At 33.3% G+C, this 25,860-nt stretch overlaps 2 protein-coding genes across 2 annotated transcripts in view; one reads left to right on the top strand and one right to left on the bottom strand.

Annotated features, from left to right (window-relative positions):
* Positions 1-25,860, bottom strand: part of LOC142349040 (gamma-aminobutyric acid receptor subunit gamma-3-like) — a 184,635-nt gene that overhangs the window by 82,216 nt on the left and 76,559 nt on the right. The window lies entirely within an intron of this gene.
* LOC142349687 (glycine receptor subunit alphaZ1-like) overlaps positions 27-25,860 on the top strand; it is a 58,198-nt gene continuing 32,364 nt past the window's right edge. Inside the window, exons 1-2 of the mRNA XM_075401417.1 lie at positions 27-394; positions 20,159-20,247. Of these exons, the coding sequence (XP_075257532.1) occupies positions 330-394; positions 20,159-20,247 (154 nt within the window). The 5' untranslated portion in view covers positions 27-329. The remainder of the gene's footprint in view (positions 395-20,158; positions 20,248-25,860) is intronic.

Below are 25,860 nucleotides of genomic sequence, written 5' to 3'. Positions count from 1 at the left end.
AATTTTTTATTATGGGGTGACTTTCCGTGGCTGTTAAGAGTTAACCTGTCATTAGCAGCTTTCGTGGTCGAAATGCGTGCAATTGATAGTGCTCTCTTTCAGCTCTTTCAGCTCTCTTTCGGGTTAATTTTTTCATTTTTGTGTGTGTTCAGCTCACCTGTTGATTCGGCAAAATATCGAACAAAAGTATAAATGGCAATTAAAACAGAAATAAAATTTAGCCCTCAGAAAAATTGAAATTTAGAGTTAACTCATATAATTCAAACAATCAAGTTTTGAATTTTAATAGCTCTGCTGATTATGTTTCGCTGTGATTATTTACGGTCACCATGAACTATATTCCATTACTTATTTTCCATTCATTGAGCTTCTCAACCGTACAGATGGCAATAAGGTACGTATAAATTGATGTTTTCATGCCCACAGTTCGTGGCGTGATAGCCGAGAGGTAAGGTGTGTGATTCACACGGCAATGATTGAGAGTTCAATCCCCTGCCTCCGTGAAGCTGTCTGTGTAAGGATGAGCTCTTACTTAACCATAGCTTCAGGTCGACCATAGCCTGACCAATGTTGACTGCAGTAATGGTACCACGTGAAAATTTCAGACCCAAAAAATTGACCAGAGTCACCAAAAAAGAGCAATGCTGCTCATAGAAAGAATAGTCTGAAATGTGGGCAATAATAAGAAAAAGGGCAGCTGAGAACAGGCTACTGTAGGCCTAATTCTGTTCCGCTGCGATTACGCAGGAACCAAAATTATTAGCTCGGTTTTTTCCCGGTACAATTAAAGTAACTAAGTGTCTCCTACATAAATTTTATCTCTTGGATCTGATAATCGCACCCATAGTAAGTGGGAGCCAGGATCTCTGGTCCAAAAATAACTTCAAATTTGCATCTGTTTGCAATTTTTAACTCGATAACGCCAAGTTTAAATTATAATTGAAAAATTGTATTTTGGACATAAAAATTCAGCATTCTGAAAAATTGGCCGAATGAAATTTGCAGACGATTGCCCAAATTCGTCCCAGGCGATCCATGGTCAAATTAGCAACTTTAGTTAATGTACTAACGGTGGCTGGAAGATTGTTCATTTTGTGTTTAAAACATTTATAAAAAACAACATATGAGAGATATATGTCTTAGAGATGGTCGTAGAACTGAACATGATTATTTTTTAACAAGGCGGGTTGAATTAAATTGCAAATATGATGCATTAATAAAGAAAAATTAGAATTAAGTTTACAAATTAATGCGAAATTTTACATTACTTTTAAATCCGGATCCAGGATGTTTAAATCTAGATGTCCGAACAGATCTTTGCGTTTCAAATTGATGTCTTCATACCAATTCGCGCCAAATTGTCTACTTGGAACAATTTTGATATTAAAAGTGAGACACAATAACAGTGATATTTCCTATGGCGCTGTCTTTAAATAGCCCATTTTTGATGTAATTTCAAGTACCTGCTCAGTATCGGTGCGAAATTTTCAATCCAGACAAACACTTTCGCTCGTCCAACAATAGTCCATGATAAAAGATAAAAAACAGATGAACAAAAATTTTAAAGAAAAAAGAACAAGATTCACATATTTAAAGGGCCAACGTTTCATCTTGTGAGTTGAGACTTATTTTCTTTACATTAAGAGTATTTTAAACTGCTGTTTTCGAAATTAAATAAAAGCTGAACGCGATTTTTTTTGATAATAATTTTTTCCAACCAAAGCTTGCTTTCACCAATTTGAAAGCTTGAAAAAAAATGAAATCTGATTCTTTTTGTTTGAAGGATACCAAAATATCATGAAAAATCTGTGAAATTTAATAATGAGCTTCCGTTTCAACCCGAAAATTCGAACTATTCATGTGGTACAATATTAATACTAATGATAATTATTTATTTCTTCCTCAATGTTAAATACAATAAAGGGTACAAAGAAAACCCAAAATCGACCAAAATGACACAGAACAGGCAATTTCTTGCCCTAAAATGCTGTACCCTTTTCTTGCCGAAGATCGTTGAATTCAGAAGCTGATTTTTAATTATAAACAGATGACATGCCCTGTTACCAACAAGATCGTGCCTTTACAGACCTCCCTAAAATTGACAATGACAAAAAAATTTTAGTAGAAAATTGATAAGTTTCGTTCCGCGATTTTGTAGCGAGTTATTCATTCGGGTGTTCCTTAATGCTATCTTTTGTACATAGTTACGAGAGCGATTTATTCTTACCTGATGTATTTCGGGACTAGTTGAGATCAAATCATTAAGAGAACGTGCTTTGTGTTCATTTCCAATACTTTTTGTTCCGACCCCACTTGTGAGGGAGCGGAACTATATACTCAATTGGTTTTTTGTTCTGTCATTGTTGGCCGATTGATATATTCATCGTAGAGAAACGTGGGTGGTATCAATAAGACGCTCGTCCAGCTTAGAATTTGAAATAAAAGTTTTTTTTTCGTTTTTCGAAGAGATATCGAGGCTTAAACTTTTGTGTCAACACGTGATATTTAGCATGATTTTGTTCCTTTTTAATCGTTATTTTTTTCTTCGAAATAAGATTTTTTCTATAAAACGTTTGTTCAAAATTAGAATTTACGCAGCAAAATCAAACAGTTCTGTCTTTCTAATAGACGAACAGCAAAAAAGCTAGTTTTGGTCCCATTGGGAAGTTCGTTGTCAAAAAAAATCGAATTCTATTGGAGAGCTGTTTTTTAAACTTGTTTTCATATTTTTTTAGCTAACTGGGAGACCAATCATTTTCGTACCAAAGTTCTATCAATAGTTCTATCAATATAAAGCAGAACCAATATACAGTAAAATGATATCCAATGAACAAAAATTTTGTTTACAAGGAATTGCTCATGTTTTTTTGGCTTCCACTCTGAGTTTTCATAATTTTTAATGCAAATTTGATTCTCTTTTCGAGACTTTCATAATTTTTTGTACTCAATAGACTCGTAGAGCAAAAATTTATAAGCTTCCTAAGGAACCTTAACTGAACTTATCTATTGTTTTGAACGGGCAGTTAATGAATGTTAAGTCTCAATAACAATTTTTCGAAAAAAAAAAACAAATTTGGAACATTAACCAACACCAAGCCTTCTAAAAACTCAATTGATTCCATGATTGATGCTCTGTGTGTTGAATAATATGTTTTTTCATAAAATTTTTGTGAGTGGTCAATGTTTGTATTTCTTTTTCTGTTCTTTCAGCGCATTCGCCTTAATAAGATATCCAAGTGATTTTCAAAGCAGGCCCAAGTGAACATATTAATCTTTATGTTTACATTAAATGAATTAGTTTGATTTATACCTGAAATAAAGAAGCATAATATTCAGATAATAGCTAATGATTTCAATGGCTTCAATAACTTGTGTTCTCGTAACTCGTTTGCATTTCTTTTTAATTTTTCTGCATCTTTAGTCTGGTTCCATGGCTTAGACTAAACAAAGACATGTCTTTTTGGTTATCTGTGTAAAGTTTTGTGAATGTTCAAGAAATTTTCACTTAAAGATAATGTTTTGCAGGACATTGCGAATTGTTTGTTTTGAAAAAAAAGTTGATGGGTTTGTGAGCTTCACCTCATTATTTCTACTTTTTGTCGACTTGTTGCTTAGTCTCATCAAGGAAAATTCCGACCTGTTTTATAATTAGGAAAAAGTAATTTGTGTATCTAAATTTTTATCTGATATTGAGCTTTTGTCTTAAAAAATTGTTTCGTTTTTGTTTTTGCTTATTTTGTTGTGTGTTTTTGTCTTGAAATCTTATTAATGGCAATTCTCATCAGTGCTCTAATGCCGTATGGCATCATGTAATTCATTTAGTAGATTGGACGTGTAATCATTTATTAAACTCAAGCACTTTTCCTTAACATCTCTTCAATTTGGTTGACAGCAAAATCAGAAATGTAGATGAGTTCGGGTTGGAACATTATTGGCACATTACCGAGCCTGCTTGTCAAGGTAAATTTCTATAGTGTTTTAAAATTCGTGGACCGTTGAGATTCCAAAGCTGTAAAAATATGAAAAGTGGTATCAAATTAATTTTTCCAACTGTCAATTGCTTGGGAAAACAAAGCTGATTTGAAATTTAAATCAAAAAAGCTTGTTTATTCTCATTGTCCAGAGGAAAATAACAGTTTCTGACCAAAAAATATTTTTAAAATTTTTTTGTTGTTGGTTGTACTAAAGTTTCACAAACCAAGTGGCGTATTATTTGTTTTTTCCTTCTAATTTTTCAGGAAATCTTATTTAGAGATTCATAAAAATCGGACGTATAATTGTGGATGAAAATGAAATTTTTTTCTTCCTTTGGTGAGATTTTTTCTACTTTAAGCTGAACTACCAAACCTAGTTTATAATTTTGTACTTGTCGTGCTGATACAAAATATTCGAACACTCTTATCGGAAAGAAAATTATTTGTTCTTTGCTCAAAATTTTTTTAGATGGTAAAAAATCAAAATCCAACGTTTTTTTTTACATTTTAGGTATAAAAAAACTTACGGGAATTTTTTTGTTGAGCATTGATTTAGAAATTATATAGCAACAAGAAACTACACCAAAATGAACTCTTACCCTCATTGAAAGGAAACACAGAACGTGAGTTTTTATCACAAGACATCGTTACAATTCTGGGAAATACGTTGACGTTACAATATCATAGCATCTTCTAGACGCATCTTAGATACATTTAAAATTTGAAAAAAACTCTCAATATAAAAGTCATAGTTTATTATGAATACTTGAATTTAAAAAACTTTTGAAAAAGTTCCCGAGGTCTGTCGACAAATGAAAATTCTTATCAGACTCAAGACTGACTTGACTTAGCGAATTTTATTGATCGTTTGTTTTGTTTACTTCACAAATTTAATCAATTTTTGATGAGTTCAAGCAGTTTCTTTGACAACTTTTGTTTTCTTGAAAATTTTCTTGCTGTTTTGCTTTGCGGAGTTTTGTCAGATACGACGTTATCTACTTCTTTTTTTTCTGTTTTTCTTATTTTTTCTAACTTAGGGAACTGTTTGGGGAAAAACAGCGAGTTTATTTAACATAAAACAAGACTAAAAAATTATATCTTAATCTATTAGAACAACCTAACTACGGTAACAATCTTTGGCTCTTATTGGCTCATTGAGCAATGTAATATAATAATACTTCGCAAAATTTTCTGGAATTAAGATAATTAAGATAATTAAGAAAAAATTAAGAAATTAAGATAACAGCATAGAATATAAGCAAAGCATTACTTAAAAATCTTCAACAAAAATTTTTAATATTGCTTTTTCAAAAACTGCATTAGCTCAAGCCAAGCACTGATCATCACTAAAAAACTTGTGTAATTTTATATTGTGTTCTCGATATGTTTTTTTAAAAGACATATACTAGAGTAATTCTTTCAGTGTGCTTAAAATTTTTTGCTGACTCAACAGTGAAATAATTGTCTCAAGAACAAAACATATTTTAAATTCATAATGAAAAAAAAATTAGAGATTATAAAATTTTTCAAAATAGTTACACAATGCTTTCTATTACAAACATTATTTTTTGTACAAATACATATTTCCAAGTTTAGCGCACTACTGCTCTAGCAAGAAAATAAGAAATCCAATATTCAGTTCCGATTTTTTTAAACGGGCACTACTCATTTAAGAATAATTTAAAGCATCTGGTCGAAACTTACCAATTATAATTAATCCAATTTTTCCAAACAAAAAAAATCACTGTGTTGTTTTGAGAAGTTTGATTTTTTTGCAAAACGAATTTGTCTTTTTTAGATTGATTCCAGATAAAAGAAAGAAATCTAACATTTCTAGAGAAAGCTTTTCAGGTATTTTGTAAATGGAAATTGAACTTGAAGGTATATAGCACCTGAAAACACAAGAAATTTCAAAATGCACGGATTAAATTGTAAGAAATAAAACTTTTTTTAATGTGGAGGATTTGAAGAATATACATCGTGCTCGTAGATATATTGAGAAAAAATGTGTTGAGCAGTAGCAGAGCGGAAGAGATCTTCCGATTTTGATTATGAATTACTGTTTGGTAAACTTGGTTTCAGAATAAACAAGGAGGCTCGTTAATGTGCGTTCGCACATGATGTTCCGACCCGAGCTTATCAACATTTACTTAATTGTCAACCAAATGACGATGAAAAAAATAGGGATACACAATCTAACCTCTAATTTAATTACATAATGCCATGCCTCATTACAGCGTCAACGAGATCTGCCGTGAAAGAGACTACGAGAAAAAAAAACAAGCAAAAAAATTAGGAAAGACAAAACTTCACGACAAAAACTGAATATCAAAATTTAAAAGCACCTAGTAACAACGTCAAAATGCAGTCAGATAAAACCTTAGCTAGACAAATTTACGTTTTCCTAACTATGCAGCAGATGAATTTTTTTAAATGAGACTAGGTAACAAGTCGACAAAGAGAACGAATAACGAGAGGAAATTCAAAAATTAATCAATATTTTTAAGCCAAGAAATTTCAAGTCTTGAAAATCATTAGATTTTAACTAAATAAAACCATGAAATATTACTAAGAAGTTTTTACGAAACCAAAAGGACCTGTCTTTGGTTAGACAAACTATAGAAACGGACTAAAGATGGAGAAAAACTCAAAAAATTATAAATGGTTTGCGAAAACACAAATTATTGATACCATCAAAATCAGTTGCTATTATCTGAGTACTATGTACTTCTAATTCAATTGTTAATTCTACTTTTTCAGTTAAAGGATTTATACTGAGACATTAACTAACTTTACCTGGGCCGCATATGAAAACCATTGGGATCTCTTAATAAGCGGTTGTGTTGAAAGAGGAGAAAAAGAAACACAAAACTGACCATTCAAAAAACGTTGAAAAAACGCATATTGTCCAATAAACAAAACGTCAGTGACGAATCATATAAATAGATATGTTACTTGTTGAAATACAAGAAATTGGACGGGACCTGTCAACGATGAAAACTAGTTACAAGTTGACGAAAAGAAAAATAAAAACTGAAAAGTTTGAAAATGTGAAAATGTAGATGATAAACTTTGGGACTATTCAATATAAACTGAGTGCTCTTGATAACATCATTCAATCAATCTTTAACTACTAGCTTATGCGACCGGTCAGCAAATTACAGCTACCGAAAGAACAAAAAAACAGCAAAGTCATGAAAAAAATTGAGCGAGAAAAGTGTCGAAGGCAATAAAAAGTGGACTTCTCAAAAAACTTTTCTATTTTCAAGTCATTTTTTTAACAGCAATGGGATTTTTCTTTTTAACAACATAACTTAAAAAAATCACCAAATAGTAACAAATTCAATAGAACCACGAAATTTTTAAGAAAACTCGTAGTATCAACGCCATAAAATTCAATAGCTTTCAACGGAAGCCAGTAAAAATGCTAATTTGATGGGACATAAGGTTGTTCGCCATTCATATTTCGTCAATAAACCATTACAACGTCATTGACTATAAAAACAACAACAAATACAGGCAAGAACAAAAAATTCAGTAGAAAAGTGCCTGATGAAATTGTTGACGCAATTTAAATCATAAACTCTACTCTGAAAACTTTATCTATGATCCATTGAACGTCTTCCCTAAACCATTGGGAACTATCAGTTTTAAGATAAAGTGATAAGATTTCAAAAGGAACCAAAAAAAGTGTCCAAAAATTAAAAAATTATAAAAACCCGTGGCATTGAAGTCTTAAAACTATTAAGTAGAAGATAAAACCGGGAGCCAGATTAATTTTTTATGCAGCAGAAAAGAAACAGGATCCTCTCAATACTGAAACTGATTAACAGTTCACGAAAAAACTTTAAGATTCGAAAAATTATTTTTAAGAACTTAACAGACAATAAATTCAATAGCTTTCAGTGGAAGTCAATAAATACACTCTGATAAGCCCCGATGTGAGGAAAAAGATATTTTTCATGCATATTTAATGAATAAAGCATCACAATAAGTCTTATGAATATGAAAACAACAACAACAACAACAACAACAACAATAACAACAACAACAACAACAACAACAACAACAACAACAACAACAACAACAACAACAACAACAACAACTACAACAACAACAAACAAAAACCAAAAATTTAGTAAGAAAATGCGGGAAGAAAGTGTCGAAGCCGTTTAAAACATAAGAACTTTTTTCTAACGTCATTTACTGAACGTCTTTTTTAAACCAATGGGAGCTATGAATCAGTGAATATTGTAATAAGAGTTCAAAAAAACCAATACCACGAAAAAATTCAAAAAAAATCCAAAGAAAAACTCAAAAAATTATAAATGATTTGCGAAAACACAAATTAATGATACCATTAAAATCAGTTGCTATAATCTGAGTACTAAATACTTCTAATTCAAAAGTTAATTCTACTATTTCAGTTAAAGGATTTATACTGAGACCTTAACTAAGTTTACCTGGGCCACATATGAAAACCATTGGGAATTGATAATAAGAGATTGTGTTGAAAGAAGAGAAAAAGAAACACAAAACTGACCATTCAAAAAACGTTAAAAAAACGCATATTGTCCAATAAACAAAATTTCAGTGACGAATCATATAAATAGTATGTTACTTGTTGAAATACAAGAAATTGGACGGGACCTCTCAATGATGAAAACAAGTTACAAGTTGACAAAAAGAATAACAAAAAATGAAAAGTTTAAAAATGTGAAAATGTAGAAAAAAAACTTTGGGACTATTCAATATAAACTGAGTGCTCTGGGTAACATCATTCATTCAATCTTTAACTACTAGCTTATGCGACCGGTCAGCAATTTACGGCTACCTAAAGAACAAAAAAACAGCAAAATCAAGAAAAAATTGAGCGAGAAAAGTGTCGAAGGCAATAAAAAGTGGACTTCTCAATAAACTTTTCTATTTTCAAATGATTTTTTTAATAGCATTGGGATTTTTCTTTTTTAACAACATAACTTCAAAAAATCACCAAATATTAACAGATACATTAGAACCACGAAATTTTTGAGAAAATTCGTAGTATCAACGCCGTAAAATTCAATAGCTTTCAACGGAAGCCAGTAAAAATGCTAAATTGATAGGAAAAAAAGTTGTTCGCCATGCATATTTCATCAATAAACCATTACAACGTCATTGACTATGAAAACAACAACAAATATAGGCAAGAACAAAAAATTCAGTAGAAAAGTGCCTGATGAAATTGTTGAAGCAATTTAAATCATAAACTCTACTCTGAAAACTTTATCTATGATCCATTGAACGTCTTCCCTAAACCATTGGGAACTATCAGATTTAGGATAAAGTGATAAGATTTCAAAAGGAACCAAAAAAAAGTATTCAGAAATTAAAAATTTCGTGGCATTGAAGTCTTAAAACTATTAAGTAGAAGATAAAACCGGAAGCCAGATTAAATTTGTATGCAGTAGAAAAAAAAGGGGTCCTCTCAATACTGAAACTGATTAACAATTCACGAAAAAACTTTAAGATTCGAATTGTTATTTTTAAGGACTTAACAGACATTAAATTCAATAGCTTTCAATGGAAGTCAAAAAATGCACTCTGATAAGCCCCGATGTGAAGAAAAAGATATTTTTCATGCATAGTTAATGAATAAAGCATCACAATAAGTCTTATGAATATGAAAACAACAACAACAACAACAACAACAACAACAACAAACAAAACCAAAAATTTAGTAAGAAATTGCGGGAAGAAAGTGTCGGAGCCATTTAAAACATAAGAACCTTTCTTCTAACGTCATTTACCGAACGTTTTTTCTAAACCAATGAGAACTAGGAATCAGTGGATATTGTAATAAGAGTTCAAAAAAACCAATAATACGAAAAAATCCAAAAATCTAAAAAAAAATTAAATCTTGAAATCAAAGTTAAATTTGTAATTGAAGTCAAAGAACCAATAGTTAGAAATTAAACCGCTAACCAGGTCAATTGTGGTTGCAATAGGAAAGAAGCGGGTCCTGTGACTACTTAGAATGACTAAAATTTCACGAAAAATGAATTTAAGATTGGTTAAATTTCAGAAAAATTTTTGAAAAATTTTTTTCAAAGTATTAACAGCCATTAAAATCACTAGCTTTCAACGGAAGTCAATAAATACGCTCAAGTATAACCCGATCTGAGGACAATGACGTTTGTTTTTCATAGCAAATCGTTAAAACATCACAATAAGTTTTGTGACTATGAAAACAACACCAAAAACAGGGAAAAACAAAAAATTCAGCAGAAAAGTGCGAAAAGAAAGTGTCGAAGCCATTTAAACCATAAGTTTTTCAGTGAAAACTTTGTCAGTGATCCACTGAACGTGATTTCTAAGCCAATGGGGGTTATCAATGTTCGGATGATTAGATATTAGTTCAAAAGTAACCAATAATACAAAATAACCACAAAAATTTAAAAAAATGAGATTTTGTGTCATTGAAGTCATATATCCAATAGTTAGTAAATAAAACCGCCAATCTGATAAAATTTGGTTGCAGTAGGAAGGAAGAGGGTCCTTACATTACTGAGGCTGACTTACATTTCACGAAAATATGTTTAGGATTGGTTAATGTTCAAAAAAAATTTCGAAAAATTACTCTTAAAGTCTTAACAGCCATTAGATGTCCAATCAAAGCACTAGATATGCTCACTTAATGCTCATTATGGAACGTATTAAACCTTTAGTCAATGAATTCACGCCATAGGACTCCAACAAATTGGTAAATCCTCAAAAAGTAAATCAAATTTTCATTTAAAGTTACGAAAACTCAGTGTCGAAGCAAAAAAAAACATGAGCAATTCCTTGAAAACGATTTTTTTGTTAATTGGGCTTCCTTTGACTGTAAATGAGGTTTGTTGTTAACGTAACCTCGATATGAAAAAGGACTTGTCTCTAAGTGACTTAAAACACAAAAAAAACTGAAAAGTTTTCTAAGAAAAGAGCTCTCAAACAGAATTCGATTTTTTTTGATAGTGAACTTCCCTATGAGACCAAAATTAGTCTTTTTATTGCCTTCAATCTACTAGGAACACACAATTGGTTCATTTTGTGGCATGAAATGAAAATTTGAAATACTGTTTGTGTAGAAAATAACTTAATTTGACGAAAAATTACACTAAAAGTGAACAAAATCATGCCAAATGTCCCGTGTTGACACAAAACTTCAGTCCTCGATAACTCCTCGAAAAGGACGAAATTCAAAAAAATCTTTTTTTATTTTGAATTCTACGCTGGAAAAGCTTTTTAATGATACCACTCACATTTCTCTACGATGAATATATCGATCGGCCAAAATTGACTGAACAAAAAAAACCCATTTGTGTATATAGTTCCTCCCCCCCCCCCCCCGCAAGTGGGTCCGAACAAAAAAAAACTGCCAAACACAGTTGGAATTTAAACTTATATAGATGAAATTTTACCTAAATGAAGTGTTTTAATTAAACAAAAAGGCACGAAAATTGAAACAGTTTGGTAGATTATTTTTACTTTCTCAAGTTAAGAAAAGTTTTAAAGATGAGACCAATTCGGACAACGTTGAGCCTGAAGCAGACCAAATCATAGACAATCGAGTTAAAATCAGATAAATCAGCAAAAAATTGATCTAAAATCAGAGCAATTTGAACTATACCTAAACCTTTTCAGACAAAGGTGAGCATTACGCAATCAGACGAAAAAGATATTATGAGACCGATTGAGAATAAAATCAGCAATAATGAGATGTTTTAAAAGCTTTGCATTGCACGGAATAATCTGATCATTATGCGACCTTCAAATTGAGTTGTTTTCAGCGGACCAAATGGCAGAAAAAACCCAATCTTTTATTTCTATGGTGCATATTTACTCTCGAAAATATTCCAATATTTGAGTCTATTAGAAGGAAATTTCAAGCTTCTAAACTCAAACGAAAAGAATTCTGTTAATCAAAGTGAAGAGAGTTTGTTCCACTGAGGAACAGGTGGAAACTCAGTGATAAAACTATATCCTTTTTTTCTAGTTATTTACAAAAATCAAATCAAACCAAAGTCTTTGCGCAATCTGGCCGCCATTAAACTATTTTAATTTTGTTTTTGTTGCTTTTTAAAATAGACTTTTATTTAAATTGTTCACTTTCTGACGAAGCAAATTTTATTACTTTTGTTCAATATTTTGCGAAGTGGATATCAACACAAGCCATACTGTTTTTTGTTAAACAGCTTTATGAAGACTGAAATCTTTTGTGGATACTCAAATACTAGAAAGTCATTAGAATAACTCGATTGATGTTTGAATAGAAATGCTAGTTTATCTTAATTCTTACGAAAAAGAAAAAAGTTTTAAAAATGCTTGTAAAAATGACAACTACATTTTTAATTAATACAAAATTTCTCTATTTTGAACCCTTTTTGTAGGTACAGAATAGAAAAATAACTTGTACGTAACAGCGAGAGAAAGTTCATTTATATTATTTTGATGTCATGAGAATTCCTCGGAAAATTGTATAGTAATTTCAAAAAGAACTGAACAACTTTGTCTTTAGTTCACATTTAAGACATAGACAAAGTATTTTTCGGGCTAATTTAGCATTCAAAACGCATAGCTATCTTGTTCGTCCAATAACTTACCTGATCTATGGTTGTCTAACTCACTTTTGTTGAAAACTGAATATTTTGTGAAGGTATATTTTAACAGGATTCACTAGAAATAAATCTTCGTAATTCATCAAAAATAATTTTTCTTTGTTCGGCATTTTTTAAAAAATCTTTTTCTGCTTCGTATTCTCATTTTTTCATGAAAATAACCTGTTTTTTTTAGTAATACAAGCAAGCTGAAGGCTCGATGAATTTATATAAATCAGATTTTAACTCTGAGAGGCTCGATTAAAAGTAAAACTTCTCCGGGTCTTAAAGTTCTGAAACTTTATGACCTTCACCTGTTTCTGAGGTTTTTTATTTTTAACTTTGAACAGATTGAACGCAGTCCCTTTAATGTTTTTTTTGCAAATGTACTTCAACTAGAGTATTGAACCTTGAACGAGGTCTTGAAGTTAATTGTACTGCGTTTTTGAAACAATTAATCTTCTACTTCTGAGCTATAATTTGCAACGTCGTATCTCACTAACATACGTTGACAAGGATGTTGATTTAATTAGAGCGTCGACTTCAGAAATAGCAGAACAAAATACTGTTTTTTGAGTCGTGATCAATCGAGTTTAGTAAACAAAAATGTTTGCCTGAAATAAAAATTACAATTTTTGTAATTTGCCAAAGGAAAACAAATAAAAATAACAAGAATGAAAGCATTTTTTTACTTTTACTTGTTTATTTTCAAAACTAAAACCAATTGAGCTGAATAATTTATGACAACGAATTGTTTCTTTCATTCTACACAAAAAAAACGATTTATGTAAGCAGCCAAATTAGTATCAACTCTAAAACAAATCAAGGTAACAAATTAGTTTTTTGGAGTTTATCATTTTTTGGTTTTGTCAGTTTTTGAATAGAAATTGAAGTTGGAAACATTATTAACTACTTGTTTATATTGCCAGATACTTTGTCTTTTTATCAGTGATTTTTATAGCCTACAAAGAAAGAGAGTGAGCGATAATTGAGAAAATTATATTGAGGATCCTTAAAAAGACCTTTTAAAGGGTCTTTTTAGTGATTTTTGAAACTATTTTTATGAAAATAATTCCAATTTAAATTGTTGTACTAAATAATGCTGTGTAAAAGCATAAATCGAAATCCATTCAAGCAAAAATTTCTGTTAATTTTTTGTGCTTATAAGACAAAACAAAAAAAACCATTTCAGAAAGAAGAAATTTTTTTTTTCGTCAAGATGACTGAACTAAATTTTGAATTTGAAATACTTCAGAAACAATCTCAAAGCAAAATTTTCAAATCAGGGTTTTACCAATTAAGTTGCATTTGTCGAATAGTTTTCCTGGGAATAAAGGTTTCAGCATTCTGGCTTCCAATAATTTTTTATAGTTTATTATTTTCTTACAAATTTTAGTAAAAATTGTGTATCAAAATAGATGAATCAGCACATTCATCGATAAGCGGAACACTGTCTAGGTAAATAAGCGGAACACAGTCTAGGTAAAAACAGAACCACATTCACTGTTTTGACTTAAAAGAGACCTGACTCTCAAGACATCTATTATTGTAAGACAAAACTTTACCTTGCATGTCTCAGAATTTTCCTACTCTAAACTCAATATGGCTCAAAGGTACCCAGTCGATCATTTTCTGGTAAATTCTTAATAACAACAGTCGTAGACAAAGACACACCATTGAAAACCGCACGTATGAAAATTTTCCATGTTTTTTCCATTGATTGGTTCAAAAATTTTCCAGTTAATTTCTACAAATTGATTGCCATTATTATGGTGCTTATCAGGCAAATTCTCTTGTTCAAGTTCAAGCAGTCTTTGAAAACTTCTAGACGTGTAACTTGAGGAAAACGTTCCAAATTTTTTTTGCCAGACTGCTTATTTTTTGCCAAATTATTTTTCAATGTCACTTATTTAATTATTATTTAATGTAAATTTCAGTGGGGGAAAAGAGGAAAAGTTGGATTTTTCCGTTCCCCACCCCAGCTTAGAGGGTGCATCTCCCCACCCCGACGCACTATATTGCCCATATTCTTATTTAATGACTTTTTGCGTAATGGCACTTGGTCTCTACCTGAGTTGTGCATAACAAACTGGGGTACACAAAATGAGAAGATCCGAAAAGTTATTAAAAAGTTATTAACAGATGAGATTAACAAAGTCTTGATTTTTTGTATTCAATAGGCACTATCAAACTCTTAATTAACGAGAAACTTTGGTGATTAAAATCACAGAAAAATTCTGTGAGCCAAGCGGAGAAAGAAATGAACCTTTTGATCACTTTATCAAAAATATGGAAAAGTACCCATCTTTCTTAATACGTTTTTGTCGATTTTTTAACGCTACTAAAAGAACCAAAATAAGAAAGTAACGCATTCCACTTATAGACGAGAATTCCTTGATTTCTTTTGACCAGTGTTGCTCACCATAGTTGCTTCTTAGCAATTTTACAAAGTCATACATGATTCTTGTGAAGCATACAAAGTCATATATGATTTGTATGAAATCTTGACACTCATACTAATATCATTAGCGATTTGTTAGCAAACATTCTAAGATCATATATGATTTCCTAGAAAATCATACTATTACCATTTATGATTTCTTACTACTCATAGAAAAATCATATACGCTTATTCGACGTTTAAGCAAACGGCATTGTTTATGGTTTCTTTGTTTTAATACATAAATCTTTTATGATTTCTCAAAAATCATACAAAGTCATATATGAAAAAAGGAAATCTTATTAAGTTCATAGTAAGAGATAGTCTAAGATTTGTATCGTATCATATATGATCTTTGTATGATTACTGAGCAGTTTCGGCTCGAGTTAAACGCGCAAAAGTGAGGTCTGAATGTTTTAGGAGAAACTTTTTCCTAATTTCGTTGTTAATTTTTTGACAATTCTAATTAAATGCACAATTCAAAAAATTAGTCACAATTTAACTGGCTAATAAACAAAAAATTTTTTTAACGCGACCACGCTAATTAAACGTAAAACTAGCTATTACAATTTATACTTCAATAAGTTTAAAACAATAAATGACAGATCCTTTAATAGAAAAGAAAAAAATTGTCCCCTCCAACGGAAGGGACGACCTGGTCATTACCATGGCAACCATTTTCCATTTTGTCTCATATCGAAGGCACACAAGCTATAAGTTTGCTATAGTGAGATAACTGAACTCCTCTGTGTTTAATTAAGCAACGAAACATTCGTTATAACCTTTTTTGACCCATTTTGTATAAAGTGTTATAGCATGGTAAGGAAAGGTTAAAAAATAGTATTAATAACTAGAAAAAATGTCACTAATGAGACCCCCCTTATAGATTAAAGGTGCCTCAAAACTGACTTTTTGACCTTCTAGTTGACTTGCTTTTCTTCCAATTAGAGGCTATGCAACAAAGACTGAGTCAAAACCCCGTTGATAATTTTTGACACGGTTGTCAGTTTTGAAGAACACATAACCACGTATACAAAATCAATGTTTTTGGGGGTTCAATTCGTCAAATTTGAAAAAAAAAAACTTTTACTTATTTTTTGCGTTAAATATTGCAGTATGCGGTGTTAATACATTTCTTTCAATGCTATGTTTTTTGTGATTTCACTTTTGAGTTATACATATTTTTGTTATAACTAGTATAGGGCTTTGCTTGGTTATAAATAGTATAGAGAACTATGCTCAGAGATTGTTCGATTAATTTGCGCCTATTTGAGTTCATGGCTTGGAAAAATTTCCCAGATTGTCGGAGTTCTTTAATGGCTGAGAAATACTTTCAAATCCAATTAGTGGAAGATAACGCTATCAACACAACATGCGCTTCAAAGGGAACAATAAAATTGATATTCCCGTTTTAATGCGTCTCTAATTGCGCCCGCTAACATCCGCTTACAACCCGATTTTACCCTCCTAACCACCCCCCTCCCCCCACTACCACCCCCTACCCACCCCTACCCCCTTTACCCTAACCCATATCCTCAAAAATCCACCCCTCCCGAAAAAAATGACCCCCTCTCATCTGCAGTCTACTCTCATTCTTACTCAGCGTACATTTTGTTCACTTTTCAACAATTCTTTAGTTATTATTTCAATTCAATCCTCAGTTATTTTTTCACTTTAAATCCAATTTTTGTTCACATAATCAGTGTTATCCTACCATTTTAAACCGATTTCCCCGTCTCTTACTTTTTATACCCTTTACAACGATACGCTTAATCAATTTTTTTTTGCAATTTTGTAATACCATCAGTTTGAATACGCCCAAAAATCCCCCCACTGTTCTCAACATATTTCGCCCCCAACTGCGATCTGACTCTAATCTTAAGAGATTTTTAATCGCTCTTTTCCGTTTTAATTTTACGGTGGGGGCGTAAAAACGGAGGGTAAGATCCGCGTGATCAAATCACTTTTTCGCTCCAATAATTCCTCTCGCTAATAAAAAGGACTATTTTAATCAGAATCAATCAATAAATATTAAGATTTTGCCTATTTTGCCCCTGTTATCAATCCTTGAAAATCCAAAAATTCGATAAAATTCTTCTTATTTTTGAACGTGAAAGTATATTTCAAAATGTTCCCCTTATCGAAGTTAATCTGCGTCTTAATTTTTGCCCTAAATATTGACGTTAGTGACGCTATATATGGGTAAGTGTTCAATTAGCAGAATTCGCAAAAACCTGCTTTTTCCAACTAAATTTTGCAAAACACAAATAATTAATATATATAATTAAAAAAACTATTAAGAGAACCCTTCTGACGGTTTTTTTAATTATTCAGGACGATCATGGTTAGTTATAATGTGCTGCATGTCCCCACTTTTTAAAGGCTTATTTAGAGTGAGAAAGTGGTGACATCTTTGACAACAAACGCGCTCTCGCGTACAGCTATGTCATGCTTCAAATAAATATATATTATGAGGGATTTCAGATCTCAGTTAGGATTTTTGGCGAATCATTTCAACTGTTTAGGCTTGATGTTCTCACTCAAAATTGCATAAAAAGGAATAAAAATGAGAAAATTAAAAATTAATCAGATTTTCTGAAATCAGCTCGAATCTGACTGATGAACTTAACATATCAAATGCAACAAGAACTTCAGTGGACCAAAACAACTTTTTTGTATCTTTTGATATATTGCCCCCCCCCCCCCCCCCAGTACTCTATACAAACCCTTTAAAAAATATACTTGAAAAGTTGTTAAGTCTTAAAATTTTCTCATCTTTGAAAATTTGCTCTATCGCAATTAGGCCATAGCAATAGGTGAACAATGCCAATTGCTAGAAAACACAGAAAAATTTTGTTTTGAAGTACCTATTATTTTAATTTCGAATGTTTTCCTGTTTCGTTTTTGTGTACTCGCTATTTCTGTTGCTTGTTTTGGATATCTACGCAATAGCCTTCTATCGGCTTTTTATTCTCGCAGAGCTGTTTTTGACTGTAATTGTGTTTTTGTTTATCTCATCTGTTGCTTCAGCAAGGTTGATTTTGATATCGTGTGATCATTGACATTGTGTGCAATTTTGATTTGTCTTCCCTTTTTGTCGGCGTTCTCTTAGCCAACTTCCTTTTTCCCAAAAACCAAATGACGCTTCAACAGAAACTTGATCAACTTAATTTCTTAAATAAAACCGAGAAAAATTAAATCACATTTTAATTTTTTTTGAATTTTTCAACAAAAAAGTAAAAGCGTCTGTCGCTGCACTTTAAGCGGATTGTTTATCTCTAAAATATGTAAAAGGAGAATTTTATTGGATGGTAGAGTATTCAGTTTTATACTGTTTTTTTTTGTTCGAAAGGGTCTTGTGAGTTTGTATCCACATATTGTTATATACTAGAATCGAAGTTGCTTTCAAACCGACAAAGAATAACCTGGAGATTTTTTTAACATAACTTTTCCATAACAAAAATAAATCAGTTTTGTCTGATTGTACCAAATGTCTTCAATAAATGAGCGCAATTACAAGTTTAGTTTGGGCAAAACTGAGGGTACATATTGACTAACAAAAAACAATGCTTTTTCGCATTTTATGAAAGAAACATAGGTGAGAGAATTTCTAATCATTATCATAAAACTCACAACATTTTATTCAGTATCACTGATAAAAATTGTCATTATTCAAACCTCAAGATTAAAAATTCCCAAGAATTCTGTATAGTTAGACTTCTAAAATGAATAACTGAGATTTTTGCATGCACTATTTACCAACTTTGTTATTTAGTTTTAAAAAATTTTTTAAATCTGCCATATCGGAACAATAATTGCTCATGCCCATTACAAAGGATTTTTGTATTGTGCATTGAAGACGTACGTTTAGTTTCAGTGTTTTTGGTGGTCTCGCAAGTATAATATTTTAATGCTTATCGGGAAGATCAATTGGGAAGCCTTCATTAGCTTAATTTTCACTGAACTCTGCTCGAAGTGTTTTGGATCGCTAAAAACATTTTATATAAAAAGTGATCAATTTTATTTCTTTGTTTTCTGTACAAATAATTGCATTTAGCCAAAACAAATTAATTCGAATATTATTATGCCAACAAATTCGTCGACTAGAGAAGTTAGTAAAAGCTAAAAAGCACCCATTTTGCAAGTGGACCATGGCAATCAGCAATCACTGCAAAATGGTGGGCAGCACAAAAGTTTTTTTATTTCGAAACTCCAAATAATATAATATCAACACACGGTCTTCTTTGCTTTAAGTTTATATACCCCCAATTTTTGTTGATTTTTTCAGTTGTAGCTAATTTTAGGCTGCTAGTAAAAAGTAAAGTAGCCTCTACAATTTTTTCTTCTCGTAGAGTTTTTCTATGCGTGATAGAGATTGAGATTCATAATAAACGATTGAAATCTGCGACGGAAAAACTCAAAGGGACTGAAAATAAGGGTATTTCTTTAAGACAAAAACTTTGTTCCACGTGTTTTTCCGTATTTCCAATGATTTAGGTAGCTCATTTAGGCATTAATCATGTCTTTTGAGAAGATTCAGATTTTTTAGTTAATCATTTAAAAAAAATTAAATCTATTTTTTTTCTTTATAATAATAGTGATAATTTTCTGGCACTTTTTTTAAGAATTGAGATGTCATAAAATTGGCATTAATTGCAGATTGCCAATGCAAATTCTGCATCCATGGCCTCTTGGTGAATTTAAGTGTCATGTTTTTGAGATATAAATTTCTTTTATGAGTCAACGTGTGTCCTTATGAAAACAAATAGCCTTTCTAAATTAAGAACCTATTTTACTTGTCAGGAAAAAAAACTTGCTGCCCGCAATGATGGTACCACGTGAAAATTTCAGACTCAAAAAAAGTGGCCATAGTCACCACATAGTCACTAAAAAAGAGCAAAGCTGCTCATAAAAAGAACAGTCTGAAATGTGGGGAGTAATGAGAAAAGGGGCAGCTGAGAACAGGCCGAAGTCGCCTAATGCTGTTCCTCTGCGATTACGCAGCAACCAAAATTATCAATTATTAATTAAGTTGGAGTATTCTGTGCCTGCCGCGCAGACTCCCGCAGAGTCGTTTGGTTTCTTAAGGAGTTATTATAGCCTTTGTATAATGTTGTGGTTTCCAGATCTGCCAATCCAGCTGACAACGAGACATCCAAATTTCTGGACAATCTTCTCAACGGCTACGATGGAAGAATAAGACCAAACTTCAATGGTAAGAGTCCAACAATCATTATGATATTGCGTTATAGCCCGACTAAGAGCTTGAAACCGCCTGTATGGATGAGTAAATCTTCGAGTTATTTGAGTCCTCATTTTTCTTAAGATAGCAAGTTTTTCATGCACTTAATTCATTTTTTGGATCTTCTTTGGGATAATACTAGACTGATTATGGTTGTGAAATTTTTTGTGTTCATTGAACATATCAGTAGTATCGTATGTATACAGGAAGATCGGGGGGGGGGGAGATCCTTTGGAGATCCGTTCAGCAGAGGGGGATCCCTGATCCCTTAGGGGAGATCTTTTAAGTTAGGAAAGTGGTAATTGCGCTACATGTATTTGTCTGGTGGCTTATTGTTGGTATTGCGCTATTGGAAAGCCATTCCAGTTTCAACTTTTCTTGCTTATTTGTGGCAAAACCTAGCAAAGTAGATTTGAATTAAAGCTGAATTTATACGTTACAACATATAGAATAGAATTGTTATAGAAACTGTTATAAATAAGAGAATTAAACACGTACAAAAGCGTCAAATTGCATACAAAATAGCGCATTGTTTTGTTAATTAAGAGTCTGATTCTATCGCTTCATAATCAATAAATGGGTTATACACTGGACGTTCTTCTTCTATCTCATTTTCATCGGCAATTTCATCAGAATCAATATCAGACTCTGTGATTGCGGCGGTTCTTACGAAGCCGGGGTCAGGGATTTCAGCGTTGTCAGTATTCGTTTCAACTGTGGTTTCAATTTCCCTCTGGTTTTCAATTTCGCACAACTCTCCAGACGACCAGGAACTCAACGATTCATTATCGAAATTGTCGTTTTCGTCGAAGAAACGATCGTGGACAATATTTATGTGACCAAACGGCAGCGTACCGATCCCATTTTCAAGAATGTATCGTTTATCGTCGAAAGCGTTGAGCGACACTTTATTAATGGTTACTGTATGGAGTTGGTGGCTGCTAGAAGCTATTCTATGGTTTTGCGTGCGGATCAAACGACCAGAGGAGAGCGTTTCTTTGAATCTGTCATGCGTCAGTTGTCGTTGTGCTAATTTTGTGACGTCTTTAGCTGATTTCTTTTCCCCGCCATCTAAATTAAAATATTGAACATTAGGAACAGTCCCAACCAACAAGCTGTATATTGATACGTGTGAGTGTGATGAAAACTAACTTACCAATTGCAATTACTGAGTAGAGTTTCGGCTTGAGAGCACAAAATTCTTGAATAGGCACGATGGCAAACTCGTCCTCAAACTTCAGGACGACATATTCGTTCACTTTGGAGAAGAGCGGGTGCTGTGGTGGATAATTAGAGAAGTCGAAATGTTGCAAAATATGAATTTTTTGGCGTATATCTTCATAAACGTCTATTGTATTGATTCGATATAGCAGTGAATCAGTATCCGAGTAGAGAACTTTGCAATCAAAATTTGGCTTCATCACTGTATAATGGAATTGGAACATGTGTAATTTGGCCAGATCAAGTACACATGCCCCTACAATAGTGGGTTTGTTCCAATAAATCCGTTTTTTTGCAGTTTTCATCGCAGCCATGCTCTCTCCAAAGATTTTGAACGATTTAAAATGAAAGTTTTGCGTTCTTTGTAGCACACTTTGAGCATTTCGAACAATAACGACTTGATCACGGTTCCTTTTCGACTCGCACGTTTTTCCGAACGCTGAATTATTCATGCACTTATAGAACTTTTTGCCAAAAGCAGTACTGGCAGCAATCCGGAGACTGGTATTTAGCTCCATGTAGGGTCGCATCCAGTTCGCTTGCTCAAACTTTAATGCCCGATGAAGTTTTGTAATTTTGAGCCCCATTGAATTGTAGAATTGGGCAAGCCGATAATGTAGCGTGTAGCGGTTTTTAGGCAACAGCGTTTGGACGAGTTTTGGCCCAGATGACTTTACAGGTAAGTGCATCTGTACTTTCAAATTTTTCTGGTAACCGCTCAGCCAAGAATGTTTGATTTTCAATTTGCATGGCGCCAGAGGGTAATCTTGATGAGCTTCATGAAATTCGGGTGGATAATCAATATCAACTTCAATTATGTATCCATGCTGTGCCGTTGACGAAATTTTGAGTACTTCCTCGAGCGTGATGTGTGCATCTAGCGCAAAATCCTTCAAGGGCAAATGATCGTTCTGCATTACGCCGCCGTAGAGGTTATTTGCGTCTAGCATCAACGCATATGTAGACGGCTTAGAAGCATCATAGTTCGGCAGATGGCAGTTGTTTGCTTGAAAGAGTCGTTGCTCATAGATTGAAGACACTCCTCCGCGCATCATGTTCTCTACAAGTTCAAGTTGTTCTCTCTCGGTTAGCAAATGCAGGTCGGGTTTGCACACCTTGAGGAACGCATCTCCTGATAAATTTGATGCTCCATAGTACTGTGCGCAATCTAAACCGTACGTGTCATAGCAGATATCTCTGAAAGCCTCAAAGACGCACGCCAAGAGCAAAGTGTCACTGGTTAGATAAAGGTCGTGGTAGTCGCCGATGTTTTGACAACCAAATCTTGAAAACACTGTTTGAGCATGATTGTAGTCGGTTTCGCTGATAGTGACTTCACCGCCATGCAATGTATTTTTCCATTCCGATAATGGAGGCAACACTTTTTCTTCAAACACTTGTTCTGATGTGATGTAGGAATAACAGTAAAAACCTTTTTGACAGAGAAGTTGAAAATCGCTATTGGAGTAAGATTCATACTTAGAGCGTAGAATGTCAAAGCGATTGTCAGGCAGATCAGCTACAAGGACTCGAGGGATAGGGGCATGAAGTTAAACGAGTCAATTAACCTTATGTATTCGAAGATGGGTACTTGTTGTCCGGCCTCCGACTCAAAATTTTTTATGAACACTCCAACAGAGAGTGATATATAGTTTTCGTCCGTAGAAGGTATAACTTCAAACTTCGTTTCTGGCTCACACTCTGCTAGTGCAAGACATATATGATGAATATCATACTTTTTGATATTATGACCAATCATTGGCGTAAAGTTAGATGTTCTGCGACGAGTGTTACACAGTTGATGCGCCCACCCTAGAAAATGACCATCGTAGTGACAATGGTCAAGAACAAGCTCAGCCTCATCGTTTATTTCGTTTTCACAGATCCAACATCTTGTGTTATTTCCACGCGCTGGAACAGGTCCTCGGTAGGGTCCGTAGAAAGCTCGTTTTCGGTTGTAGATGTCCCGCGCCAGTACGTGCAAAGATTTTACAAATTCGTTCATACAGTTGTCACCTCTTTTGAGTTCAAAGTAGACAGGAGTTGCTTTACCGTGTTCTATGGCTGCTATTGCATAACCACAAGGTTCATGTTTTTCAATTGCAACTGTGTAGGAAGTAGAGGGTGAGGGTTGTGCTGTAGCGATTGGAACAAGATAAGATTCTCTGTCAAAGTATAGAACGATAGGAAGAAACCAGCGTGCTTTCCAGTTTCTGAACTGTAGGGAAGTGTTGCTTTCTTTTGGCATAACAATTTCTGCTGCTGCATGTTCACTGCATGTCTTAACATGGTTTTGATAAGTTTCTCTGTTTGTACACAAATGAAAACAATTTCGACAAATACGCTGCGCTTCACGGTGCGCTATACCTTTGAAGTATGCGACAAATCGTTCCAGATTCAAGATGAGAACGTAGTGATGGGCATTCTCGTCGTGGAGGAGAAGAAGGTCCATTGTGAAGGATTTGTTTGACTTTTTGGAAACGTAGATCATCACCAAACGTGTTCCCTCGATTCTGTAAACAAAACAGATTCATGAAGACCAATACAGTTTTAACATTTTGATTCGTTGAGCGGGAATATTTGAATTGTATTGATATTATTAAAGAAACACTTACCCGAAAACATTGACGCGAACGTCGTTGGCGTCCTCAAAGTATGAGATCCTGTTTATTGGCATGGGCATCTGATAGTCTCCAACCGGCTGTCGTTCCGCGTTCTTGTACGTATCTGGATTCGTCTTTTCAGTTCCCGATCGACCTTCTGTCAGTAAATTGATTCGATTTTTGATGTGATACGCGGCAACGAAACAATACACGAAGCAGTTGTGATCAAAATGGTTTCGTATGTTGAGCAATGAACGGCATCCGTTCAGGAAACCAGGTAGAGCTATATATGACGATGCATGCACGGGGGCAAAGGCGGCTATCTTGATTTCCTGTCTGTTTACTTTGCGTAGAATCCATCCACTGCCTTGTGACGAAAACATGAAGAGAATATTCAACATCTTACTCAACATCTTGAAAAAATCTTTGTTTGAGAGTCCATCCAAGTACACTGTAGTCATTTCAGAGCTAGCAAAGATTTCGATAGCTTGTTCCTTGTTGTCATTTTCATTTCTTTCTTTGTACAGATCCAGAGACACAACAAACTGAATTTTTTTGGCTGCAGTCGAAACTTCGCTGTTTATAAGGTCCGTTATGATGTCTCTATTGTTCAGCATGAACTCCATGAGATCTTGGTCGTCCTCCGTTCCATCAATAGTGAAAACTTGAAGTGCTCCTTGAAAGGCGGATTCTGTTGGTCTTCTGCTTGTTTCACTAGTTCTCGAGGGCAGTCCATGTTGATCTCTTAAGTGTGAGGTAAAGCGCTCAGCAGAATCAAAGCCAATGTAGCAGTAGAGACAACATTGTACTAACGGATTATGTCGGTTTCCGAAATGTCGTTCGAGAGTTCGTAGATCTCTTAAAGTGAAATCACAGTGTTCACAGCGGTACACTGGCACTCCAACTTCATCTGGATGCAAGTTCCTTTGGTGACGATTGCGGTTGGTGCGAAATGTGAATTTGGCGTTACAAAATTTGCACGAGAAACTCATTGTTGAATCAATTTGAAGATAAAATGGTTTTGAGTTCGAGCTAAACCAAACCTTCAACTCTCTAAAAATAACCAACGTTCTGATTGGTTGAATTTGAAAACATGTTCAAAACGAAATTTCTAGGGACAAAGTTTCTTTCCAATCAGTTAACTAAAGGATTACACAAGAGTGAATAATATCATTGCCCAATGTTCACAGCCCCATTAATTAAATTAGGAGATGGATGAGGCTTTAGAAACAACATTTTTTTATCCCGTAAGAGGGCGTCTAGCAATTTATGCAAATTTAGTCCTGCTTTATGCAAATTCCATCATTCGCCAGTGAGGGCGTAGATCATGTTTTACGCAAATCCATTTGCATATATGATTGGTATTCTGGCCAAAGAGGGCTACAATCATGTCTTATGCAAAGTTGAATTAAAATGCAAATACCAATGTTTTGCCGTAATAGTCGGAGACTTACGCGTATTTTCTATGCAATATATGCGTAATGACTATGCAATGACGTGTTTTAGCGAGCCTTATATGGTTAAATGGCTTTATTGGTGTTCTAGTGCAACTGAATATCTCTTTTTAGGCATAAAAAAGTTGATTATCACAGTTTTTTTAACCAAAAACCTTGAAAAAAAATTTTTTTCAAAATAGATTTGAATTTTAGTATAACAAGTCTCATCAATGATTACTGGAGGTTGTAGCAGAATCAGTTGAGGGTTGAAAGATTTTAAAAAACTAAGAAAAAATGTTTTTAAAAGTTGGAAAAAAATTGATTTT

Source organism: Convolutriloba macropyga, chromosome 11 (assembly GCF_964194025.1).
Source record: "Convolutriloba macropyga chromosome 11, txConMacr16.3, whole genome shotgun sequence".
Classification (NCBI taxonomy): Eukaryota; Metazoa; Xenacoelomorpha; order Acoela; family Convolutidae; genus Convolutriloba; species Convolutriloba macropyga.
This window is presented reverse-complemented; position numbering and strand designations above follow the sequence as displayed.